The sequence below is a fragment of the Spinacia oleracea genome, chromosome 4, assembly GCF_020520425.1.
Source record: "Spinacia oleracea cultivar Varoflay chromosome 4, BTI_SOV_V1, whole genome shotgun sequence".
Classification (NCBI taxonomy): Eukaryota; Viridiplantae; Streptophyta; class Magnoliopsida; order Caryophyllales; family Amaranthaceae; genus Spinacia; species Spinacia oleracea.
The window spans coordinates 6,826,197-6,838,289 of record NC_079490.1 but is presented as its reverse complement, the minus strand read 5'-3'; the positions used below and the strand labels follow the sequence as shown (position 1 = coordinate 6,838,289).

At 34.6% G+C, this 12,093-nt stretch overlaps 1 protein-coding gene across 2 annotated transcripts; it reads right to left on the bottom strand.

The window, feature by feature from the left end:
* Positions 1-2,741: 2,741 nt before the first annotated feature.
* Positions 2,742-11,695, bottom strand: LOC110775802 (zinc finger CCCH domain-containing protein 3). Of its 2 annotated transcripts, none has more exons than XM_021980400.2 (6): positions 11,493-11,695; positions 11,328-11,395; positions 10,511-10,598; positions 8,753-8,794; positions 8,430-8,572; positions 2,742-3,339 (listed from the first exon to the last, which is right to left on the bottom strand). In XM_021980400.2, the coding sequence occupies exons 1-5, from the start codon at positions 11,629-11,631 to the stop codon at positions 8,463-8,465; spliced, it is 447 nt and encodes a 148-aa protein (XP_021836092.1). In that variant the 5' UTR covers positions 11,632-11,695; the 3' UTR covers positions 2,742-3,339; positions 8,430-8,462. The 2 variants fall into 2 exon arrangements, with proteins under 2 accessions (XP_021836092.1, XP_021836091.1); XM_021980399.2 differs by having other exon boundaries at positions 8,445-8,572; positions 11,493-11,693.
* Between the last annotated feature and the right edge of the window lie 398 nt (positions 11,696-12,093).

The following is a 12,093-nucleotide window of genomic DNA, read 5'->3' as shown; positions in this document are numbered from 1 at the left end:
CGTCATTTCAGTGGATTTTACAATATTTCATAAGGGACTAATAAACAAGAACGGGGGAGTAAATGATTTAATGATTATCAGGCAGTCAGCCTTACACGAAACTTACTCTATATTATAGATGTTGACTTATTGAGTCAAGAATTATGTGCACGTGATGCGTTCGAAGGTATATAAGAAATCAAAATTAAGTTAGGTAAAAAATTATTCGCAAATTTCTCTAAAGAAAAAGTAGACATCAATCAAAATAATTTGGGGGGTGAATTTTTATTATGTTTGTTTGATTGAAGTTTTTTTTTTAAAAAAAAAAACTAAATCTTTGTGATTAAGTATTAGATTGTGATTTTTCTTTTTTATGTATGACTTTTTGCCGGCTGTGATTAAGTATTTGATTGTGATTTTTCTTTTTTATTCTATTTTACAGTTAATCATAATATAGTTTGTAAGTAGTAGGATATTTTAGACTATTTTATTGGGTACACCAAAAAGTCATTTATAATAATGATCTCAAGAGTTCCCTTATTGAATAGAGAGATTAAATGTCATTTATGATTAGAATATTACCCTATTAAAGAAACGATACCGAAACATTCATACTAGAATATACTTTATTCTCTAACCTTAAACACTAGTAACAGTAATTAGTTAATAATATTAAGGGGAACATAACACAACTTTAGCATCAATACCTTTTGGTCAAGGATCTTTCATCTTTAATTATTGGTAATTAAGTGGACACTAAAAAGCTTTATAAAATGACAAAGGATAATTTTTTAAGTAAGCAAAGCCCTATTAACCACAAATTCTTACGACAAAAAGTCCAAAACAAGTAGGAGTGGCATAAGGCATGAGAGAACCAACTAACTTTCACGAACAACTGCCCAGGGGCGCCGACTTCGGAGCCGATTTGGATAATGATATATGCAGCTTTCAGGGAATAAATAAATATTAATTACGTTTTTTAAATTAGAATTAATTTAAAAAGGCATGCAAAATCACACATTGATTGATATAATTAATGTGTTGTTAAAGTATAATGTATCCTTTCTACTTTTAGCTTCTTATATACTCTCTTTATTTCTGAATAAATGCATAACCCGAAATTTTACACTATACATATGTTAAGTTTAAATTAATTTTTTACTAGTGTATCTTCCGTTCATTTTTAGTTGGCAGACTTTATTTCAACACAAGTATTAAAAAAAATACTAGATTAGATCCCGTGCACGCATAGATTTTGATAATTTTTTTCACAAAATATTTAACTGATTATCTCCCAAACTCCTGCATAGTTTATATCATTTTTAACATACTCGTTTAAATTTATTCATCTAATGTGCATATTTAAAATGTTAATATGGTAATTTGACCAAAATATTGAGTGATATATTTTACATTATTAATATAGCGATTTGACTAAAATATTACCAATTTAGAATAATTATTATTACGTCGTATCTATTATTGTCATAATTTACAAACTAAAATTTTTTTCCATACATAAATAGTTTATAAGAAAAAGGTAGAGAATAAAATAAAATAAAACAGATACACTTTTTTTTGGGAAGTGATTTTTGGCGGGAAAAAAACGCACCAGGAATTGACACGTGTCATTCCTGGTGTCTCTTTTAGTATATAGTAATAGATGTGACAACATAAGGTATTAGACAATAATAACTCTACCCACTAACCATGTACCCCACATATCCATATAAGATTAGATAGAAATTTACATTGCAAACATTACCAAGATAAGAAGTGTGTCAACCAAAACAAATTTTTGGAGATGTAAAAAAATTTAAAAGCAGAAGCTTACACCAAAAAACCTAAAACGAACTTTCTCAAAAAGGAAAGTGTAATGGAGGAAGTACAAAATTAAATGTTATTATGAAATATGTTGTGGATTAGTCACCGTGTATATTTTCATTATATCAACTTATGGCATTTATCAGACACAATTAGAGATATTAGTAGTCAAAGTTGCGCATTGATAAGTGTATCAGTCAAAATAATGCATTTATTCAAAAACGGGTGAGTACCGTACTCCATTCCGTATATCATGTACTCCCTCCGTATTTATTTAAGGGATACACTTGCTTTTTCCGGCCGTATTTATTTAAGAGATACACTTGCTATTTTTAGTAATTTATCAACCCACCATCTAATTAAATAATACGTCTAATTACCCTATGACCCACTATTCTATTAAACGAATAATTTCATAAACCCACCCCACCTCCCACCCACCAAAATGACATGGTCCCCACTTGTTTAATTATTAAAATATCTATCCAACCCTACTTGCTTTATTATTTTATTTCATTCAACTTCTTCTTAATACCCGTGCCCAGCCAAGTGTATCTCTTAAATAAATAAGAAGACTCCGTAGTCCTTAAGAGTTAAGTCTGTGTATATCAAACAACATAAGTTGGTGGGCATCTCACCTTGTGACTTAGAGGTCACAGTTCAACAATACTTGGGAGTGAATCAAGCAAAGACTTACGTAGCTGATTTAGTAGGGTTCCTTCTTCTTCTTATCTATTAAAAAAAATGTCTGCGTTTATCAATTTTCTTTTAATGTTTACCCCAATTTATTAGGTAAGCTTGCACTTTCATCCTTGAAAACCATTGTAATCTTCAACTTTATGCGCATTTCCTCAATTTAAATTGACAACCACAAATCCCATCTCTAAGACAGTCGACATAAACAACATGTCAAGTGCTACTCCTAGAAGATTTAACACTGTAAAATCAATATGTCAAGCGTTCATCTTGTACTCGATTTCTAATACAAAAGTACTCCCTATTTAGGAAAAAATATGCTAAAATCTAAAATCGACTTTAAAGCAACTCCTACGAAGAAAGCTCGTGTAAATTTTTAACCTAAAACATATTTTCAGTGTAATAATAACAGACCGGTCCGGCGGGGCAATATCAGATAACAAACGGGCCCACACAGAACACGGAACGGTACGGTATAACACGAAACCGCCGTTATAGTAAATGGTGTGACAAGGGGGCATGGGGGATGTACAAGAGACATATCCTCTTTGTAAATATCATGGCCAACTGAATATAGATAGCAAAATAACAGGAAATGAAGTGGGATTTACACTAATCATTAATGGAAGGAAACTAAAAAAAAGATGATATTAGTAGTCCATAGGATTGTCCCCCTATCTTCCCTTTTCTTCCAAGTCTCTATCTTGTGGGCTTCATTCAGTTGCCATCAAATTCCAAACAGCTTCCTTCACTAGCATGCTCTACGCGACTACGCCTCTCTAATTTGGCCTCTTCTGAGCAAATGGTTCTTCCATTACTGATTAAAAGCACCAGTTTATACTGTGGAAATAAATATACGAGATAAGTACTGTCCGCGAAAATAATTTGACTGAAACAACAAAAGGCAAGATATAATGATATATACAATCAGAGCAAGTGGGAGATCAAGCATTTCAAGTTTTCAACCAATCAACTTAAAAACACGATTATTTCATCTCCGATTGATGATGAATCTGTAGACTAAGTTCAGACACAGTATGTCCAAGAAAATGTAAGGTTTGCACGGAATTGAATATGCATGATGTCATTGATACCAAAAAATCCATACATAAACCATCTCCAGTATGAAGACAAAAGCCAAGAGGCCAAGAATAGGCTGCTTCTAGTGTCATGGGCATGATGAAGTCATGATTACACAATAGCATCACATCTCAACTGAGACCGGTAAAGAGAAGTAGGGTTTCCATGAGGCTGACAGGAAGGGATAATAAGCACCCACACACATTCATAGAATTCAAGGGATTTTATTAAGCATGAGGAATTGTTTCACAATGAAACACAACGTTATTAAAGGAAAAAAACACCATAATTAGGATAATAAACTAATCAAATAAATACATTAATAATCACATTGTTTAGGCAGTGTATATTCAGCATGTTAGATCGATGGATACATGGACGGAAAAAAAAAATCACAACATAAGGGAGGTTATCCAAAGAAAAAATGCAGCACAAAGTAAAAGAGTAACATTTGTCACCAAAATTAGATAAAAACTCTAATTAAATGCCATAATTTATAGGTTGATGTATACAGTAAATCAATGATTCTTAAGTATATAACTTCTTAAATGCTATGGTGTATGGTGTGGTATACAGTTCCATTAGCAAAATGGGCAGGCTCCCCTTGGGAGTCAAGGACGATTACTTCACTATTTTCAAGATTTTCCACAAGGGGAACCCTTAGCATGACTATATGCTTTTTATATATGCTATATGAGGTTTCCATCCAATTCATTTCACGATTCACCGTCCACTTCACAAAACATGTGACGGGCTTGAGCTACAGCTTTCGAAAAGGACTTACCAACAGAAATTTTGGGGTCCTATGCCATACACTCACACTTCTCCATTCTTTATTTATCACAAAAATTGGAGTTCCATGCTTAATGCACAACTTTGGCCTAACAATTTTTTTACCATACTTGGTAAAAATTATAAAAAGCTGAAATTTTGAAAGTACATTAAGACGAATCTAGCACGACCCAAATGACTAAATTTTAATTTTTTCCTTACATAAAAATCATAATAGATGGTCAAAAGGTAGTGTTATGAATAGTATAGAAACCCAATTGTTGCAATAAACAAAAGAATGGAGGAAGTACATGATATAGAATATTAATTTAAAACAAGCCCAGAAGATTGTTTAAGAGCCAAAAACACATCCAATTATTTCCATGGCTCTCCACCAGTGTCTCAAAGATTTCCTGAAAAATACCTTTAGGCCTTTCCTAGAGTCAACTTGGGTTGAGAAATGTCATCTGTGCACTCGGAAAGCTTATGTGAAAAGGCTTCCCTCGGTCCCTCCTAATGTTTTTAAGATACACCACCAGCCATCAAAAGACTCTTACAAACACAAGTTACGACTTTCAGAATTGGTTTCTTGAACTCGATGGCGATTTTTAGTCCAGTGTTAGATGTGCAATGGACCTTGGAGAGGTACATGAGAGATAAAGACCCTTAATTTAATTTCGAGACTTTCAACCAGCCATGGAAAAAGTTCCTAAAGATGACAGATAGTGCAGCCTCCTTAAAGTGGTGAAATTGTGAAGAATTCCCTTGTCCAAGGCCTTACTAATGGCATATCAGGGAAAAACCTACCTGCCATCGTCTGTGGCCTAGTTGTGTCGCTAGATCTTTCACATTCTTGGATTATGCCTCTCACCTATTTATGTTAGGGACAATAAATTTTGGTGATGTGCACAATGCCTTACTTAGGCTGGGGACAAAATATATGCCTTTGCCCAAAACTTGAAGAACCTACGTAATTTACATTTGCCTATAAAAACGATGTTATCGCAGCCATCATCATGAGAACAGAAATATTGTTGCCTTTTGATTTGACTAGGCCTTCAAGAAGCTCAATAAGTTTATCAGATATCCGCAGTCTAATTTCCTCTTTGAGCTAGTTGGATCGAGTATTTACCAGTACTTCTCACCCTCCTCTTGCTCTCCTTTTTCCCGTCAAAAAACCCTAGCCTTCATTCTAAACCCATTGTTGTTTTGCCGGTGTAAACCCATTTTTCTTGTTTTTAAATAGATCTAGTTTAAAAAGTTGTATTTAAATAACTGTCTCTCCATCTATGAGAGTCCATCCCTCCCAATCTCTTGTTGAGTGACATAACCTCACTAGTGGACGAATTTGTTTCTATTATTAGTCGACAATTGTGGCAGAATTGTTGATTAATTTCCTTTTGGCTTTGCAATGGGTATCAGTTTTTCATACCCCCTACATTAAGGCTATAGGGCGTGCAGAAGTGCTACAAACTAGTTTCTTTAAAAGTAAGTTTAACTTTTATCTTTCTAAATATGTTTTTTGTTGAATTTTATTTCGAGTGAATTAATTCCCGTTCAAAAAAAAAGTTAAAATTATGGTTCCATTTGTAGTTCTCTATTATCATTATAACAACCTACTTGATGCAGAACAGGGTCCACATGGAAAAAATTCCTATTAATTAAATTAGAAAGTCTTTACAAAGCTGACTAGATTGGGACATGAACAATTGAACATATCTGAATATCAGTGTAAAATAGATGCATTAAGTTTTGTAGCTGAGTTGCCCACAGTAACACCATAGTGGACGACTGAACTCCTCAAGTAGAAGGGATTCTGTGTAATGCCCTTGAATCATAAAGGTTAACATGAACATTGAAACCCAATTTTAGCCTTGTCCCTCTGAATCATCCAAGAATCTTCCCTAAAACTGATTATAATGACTGAAGTCTTTACAATACGGGTAACTAAATTACCACAAATGGAAGGATGATTCTCAAGTGATGATCAATTGCCAGAAAAAATTCCCATCTACTCTGTAGTACCCTTCCACAACTAGAGTATTCAGGCAAGACACAATATTTGACATCCTAGACATGATACCCCCTCCTAGCGATTCAAACACTCACTCTCCAAGTGCACAAGGCCAGATAATTTGAAGAAGTCAGGCTGCAAAAAAACACCCATAGTTTGGTCTCCAATGGACACCTGTTCCTACTGGCACTTCAATAACTAGAAATGCAATAGTAGTATTGCTATAGATAAAGCATTTGAACACTTTCTCTAAGATATTATTTAGGCAGGTCCTTACTTGGCTTGGAATACCAGAGCATAAAATGGAAAAGATGGCATAATTTTTCTCATTTATGAGGAGTTAAAACAAAAAACTTATCAGTTGGAGCAAGAGTGTTACAAGCATATCGAGAGGTTTGTTGAAAGTTTAGGGTGCTCTCTCAATCCAATTGAGATAAAACAAGATCTGGAGGTATAGTTAAGAAACGCTGATTAACTCGTTAAGTGACATTTCTTCCAAAATTCACTGGAAAGCAATGGATTTCAGGACTTATTTCCAGCAAGGGAAACCAAAAAGAACACTGAGTCACTGACACCTTTTCTAGTGGAATGTCGGAGGGAGGTCCTAAGACAAAACATTGAAAGAATTGGTCTCAAGTTGATGAATGAACAATATACTCATTTTTTTTTAATTGATGTGCTTCATTATTAATCTTTTTCATAGTGCTCTTATTAGCTTCAGAACTACTGTACAAGGTCTTCAAAAATATCAAAACTATAAGAGGTAATCAGTGTGAATATGAAGCCTTACAATGTCCACTAATGGCACAGGAGGGAAAATGGAGAGGCACAGTAATAAAGGGAGTGTCTTTCCTTTAAAACTACGAAAACCTAATGTATAATCTTGGTGACCTGACACTGAAGTTCAAGTTCTGTGCTCCTGCAAAATTATTAAGCTGCAGAAAGCTATGCTTCCCAATCCCTATCAAAACCATCAAAGAAGGGAGATATAAAGTAATGTCAGTTTTTTATAAACTGCCAGTTTTCCAACTCTCAGAACTTTCTATACGAAGTATAATTTTTATTATCATTTATTGATGAGTAATTCTGCTACTAGGCAAGTAGTTTGTTCAAAAGCTTTTTATGTTAAAGACATCTTATTTTTTATTTTGATGTTTTATTCTGCTCCTAGGCAAGTCAGAAGCTTTTAATTGTATTTAAAGACGTCTGTTTTTTAGCTACCAACTTCCCTCACAAATCTATTGCTATCCCATATGGAATGATCTACTGCAAACAATACTGAGTTCAACACTTCAACCCCATGACTTTCAAGACTTTCAACTGTTCAAGGACTTACCCAAAAATGTTCTTATTTTATTCCCAATGCCTCCCCCTTTTGCTTCTACGATAGAAAACTTGAAAGCAAAATTAAAAATCTCATGTCCATTCGCTCAGAGAATCAGTATATCAATATCAGGTCATTTCAGCTTAATATTGCAGTAGACTTGCTGACTTGATCAATGAATTGATAGGTTGTCCTCTGCCTCTAAATTGTAAAATTATAGCAGCAGAAAGAATATTGTGCCAATACATATTTGATAGCAAGGTTGCATACAATCAAACAACTACTACAAAAGCCAAAATAGAAGGTAGAAGTTGCAAGTTTTTAATTAACAGCACGTTGCATGCAATTTAACAGCCACTATCTCACTGCATACAGAAGCCACATGGAAAGTAGATGTTGCAATGATGGGAAAGATGTGGGATCATAACAAAACAAAATTTTCATCATGAAAAGAAACAATCAAACAAAGTCAAAATTTTCGATAGACATATAGTTCATTGGGCTCTACTCCAATCTGGCAAGGTCACTAAAATACAAGAATGGCAACTCTAAAACTGCCTGTCAAATATGCAGAACCTCGTACCACCAATTTTAATATATTTTAAAAGCTGCTTCCGTAATAATTGTTGAGAACCTCGTACCACCAGTACAAAATGTGCCAGAAAGTGACTTGCAATATCCCAATCAGTTGAGTGTCACACAACAGTTAGCAAATATGGAGAAATAAAAAGAAGTATATACCTTAAAGAAAAATACCTTATATATGATTATGGCTCATCCCCAATCAACAAATGGTAGCAGTTGGTATCCTCCTTCGGGAGGAGGCCTTAGTGATGGAGGTAGATTGCCCAATGACATTCCAAAGCTTTGGCTAGCTACATGACCTGCATGTAAAACAAAAAATATAAGCAATGCAACCAAATAGTTCATCAAATTATGAGTATGCCTAAATTCCTATGAGCTTGGTTTAGCCACAAAGAGATAATTGCTGAGCTTTTTATGCCAAAGAAAAACAGTTGGAGGACAGCATGTAAAAATATTTTCATCAACATAGCTTCTTTTACCTTGCAGTCCTCCTACATGTACTTGCAAATTCTCACCAAAACCTGTCACCAATTTGTTGTACATGGTATTAGGGAAGGAGACCATTCAGACTTACTGCAAAATTAATAATTGATGTAATTAGACCCCCTGAAGTCATAGTGAATTCAAGCGGCAAAATGCCAATTGTGAAAGGTTAACTACAACTTTGACAAAGGAATTAAACAACAATCAGTTGCAACTAGCAAAGAATTGAGAAGCAGATTTCTGATAAGACTTCCGGGATCAAGCAATTAGCCACTAATTGTCATTGAGGACGTGGAAATTGGAAAACAAGATAACAGCAGAAGAGTCAGATTATAAATATGCCCAACACCCCATGCTTATATTCCCCGTCTTCACAAGTGCAAACTGACCCCTTAATTTAACTATAGTACAGAGTAGTATAGTTTTAGCATGACTTTGACAGTCATCTAATCCTTTTCCCAATTTGAATTAGAACTACAGCTATTTTATTTTATTTTATTTTTCAATTTTGACATTGCCAATTCAAGGCATTCCAACACTTGCTTTACTTGAAATGAAAACCTCGATACACACATTGCTGAATTTTATCAGCTTGTTTGGATACAAATATTTAGAAGGAAGGGAAAAGAAGGGAAAGGGATGTATATTCCTTTATTTGGGTAATAAACTAGGAGAGGAGGGAAATGACTTTATTGGTTAAGAAATAAATATCTCCAAAATTAGAAAAATTAGAAAGGAAAATGGAATCAAAAGGCTAAATAGTAACGAAAAGACATATTTACCCGTACTAATTCCATTTCTCCTCCACTGCTGTTTTATATTTCCTCATTCTCTTTCTCTAATAAACTCATCCTTCATTTCTGTCTCTTGCTACCTCTTCCCAGCCATTAATTAAAAAACCGAATTGCTTCCACAAACTTGAAATTCAAGTTTTGATTTTATTATTGCTGGAAAAATCACTTCAGCAAAATCAACGACAACTTCGGTGCAATTAACACCCATAGATTGGTTGGTACCGGTGTTGACCGGTTCCCTGGCTGTGACATTGGGGGTGTTGCTGCCAGTGAGGAATTTTAGGGACGGGAGAGGAGGTTCAAAGGCATTGATGAATTGGAGAGTTAAATTTTGGTTGGTCAGGTTTTTTCGAGCTATGTTTCAATGGCTACTTCCTCCGTTTATAAGGGTGTGTGCGAATTGGTTTACCTTCAAGCAGGATTCCCCCCATTCCCTTTCAGTTCCCTCTCACTCTTTGTTATCCAAAAAAATAAAATTGTTCTATCCTTCCCTCCCCTCGCTTTCCCTTCTCTTCCCTTCCTTTCCCTTCCCCCCCTCCCCTTCCTAAATGCATATCCAAAGAAGCTGTAAAATCCCATATAAGTATATAACTCATATAAACATTTCCACATAATACAATAAATCAATAGGCATATCAAACTGAATAACAGGAAAGATATCCAGTAACAAGCGAGAAGGATAAAACAGAGGATGAGAAAGAAAATAGAATCATTTTGAACGAATACAACAGTTTTTCCTTCACTAGATTGGACTCCAGGTGGACTGAGAGAAAGACATCTGCCTCTTAAAATGGGCATAAATATATGGATCTGATACATGAAATGTAACAAGAAGACACAAGCTTCACAAATCCATATTCAGATACTTCTAAAAAATTCGGATAAGATAAAGGTATAAGTACTACAAAGGACAACCAAAACAGTACCAGGAAATATAAAAAGGTGACAAAATGAGCTTACCAGATGTTCCCTGACCCTGAGTAACTGGACCTTGTAAATTATGCTTCGGATGACGGTACTTGCAAGAATCCCCATACGGGCAAAAACCCTTGACAATCAAGTTCAAGTTAACCAATCAAATGAAAGTAAAAACCAACAGAGTAGTAAAAACAAAAACAAAACTAAAAACCACTTCCAACATAATCTGAACCTAAAGAATGAGATGAAAATATCTCATGGAAACAACTTTCCAATATTTTCCTGGAGAAACTTTTTCGCCTAGAAGTACTTGTACTAAATCAATGCCAACTAGCCTAAAAGGGTAGAACATTGGCACAGGGATATCAAGTCAATTTGAAGGCCTATTTCAGGTTGTTAACTGTCAATACTTTAAACAAAACTACAACAACTATCAGTTTATCACATCACACACAGTAAATGAAATCCTACATTCTCACATGATCTAAAAACCACAATGCTCGACTCCAATTGCTGTATAAACAAAAATTATATGCTATACACTAGTCTCTCCAACAGTTATTCACAAACCAATTAGTCCTGTTACATTTCTACATTAACCCCAGAGTGTCCCCAGAACAACTGCATTAGGGTTCAAAACAAGCAAAATTATCTTAACACGCAGGTGAATGACATTGGAAAACTAGGTATTACAACACAATTAACACACCTCCATACAATTGCAGCAATAATTTGTGAAATTAGCTCATTTGCACTAGCAATTCAAACCAAAAAAAGCTCATTTATACCCATAATTAAACAATGCAATAATCAAATTCAAATTGTTAAAAGAGGGGGACGATTATGAACGATGGTGTACCGTTCTAAGGAAGCGGTTGCAGACTCCATTACCGAAGGTCTGTGCGACGGCAGGAATCCCAGTAGGGTCTGCAATACCGAAAAATCAAAAATGGAGGAAAATTAGAGAAGAGAAATTAAGGGTTTAAGAGTGATTAAGAGGGAGATTAGGGTGATAATTGCGTACCTTGGGGAAGAGAGAGAGAATCGTACCAGAGTTTGCGATTACGGTGATGCTGAATACCTTGAAGATGACGCCTTCTTGCTGCCGGAGTGTCTTTGAATTCCTTGTCGCAGTAATCGCAGTGGTATTTTCCCACCGTCATTTTAATTTTTCACACAACTCTGTGATTTTCACTCTCTTTCTCTCACGTAATAAGAGGTGAGAATGGTTCGGGTTCCGAACCATTATATTACTGATTATCAAACTAGTTTTAAGCCCGTGCAATGCACGGATATTTTATTTGTTAGAATATTATTTTAATGAATTTTAGGTTTCTAATTTTGTTAATTGGTTTAGTTGTTCTTTGACATGTTTTATTAGTAGTGAACATGACATAATGCGCAAATTATCAAATGGGTAGCTAATAACCAATGACATTACAACGGAATCCACGAACTGGACTAATAAGTTCGGATTTTGGATCATATCGGGTATCCGATATGATACCCAATTTTAAAATTTAGACTTTAAAACTAAATTATTATAATATTTCAACACTAATTTATCAAGAATACAGAATTACTATTGACTCGGTCTATAAAATGATTATTTATAAAACTTAGGA

Bases quoted from the DNA above. Each gene is read 5' to 3' on its own strand.
- LOC110775802 (XM_021980400.2), bottom strand. From the start codon at position 11,631: ATGACGGTGGGAAAATACCACTGCGATTACTGCGACAAGGAATTCAAA. The intron at 10,599-11,327 runs GTACACCATCGT...TTGATTGTCAAG, and splicing joins GCAACCGCTTCCTTAGAACG to GGTTTTTGCCCGTATGGGGA. The intron at 8,573-8,752 runs GTAAAAGAAGCT...TTTTACATGCAG, and splicing joins ACATGTAGGAGGACTGCAAG to GTCATGTAGCTAGCCAAAGC.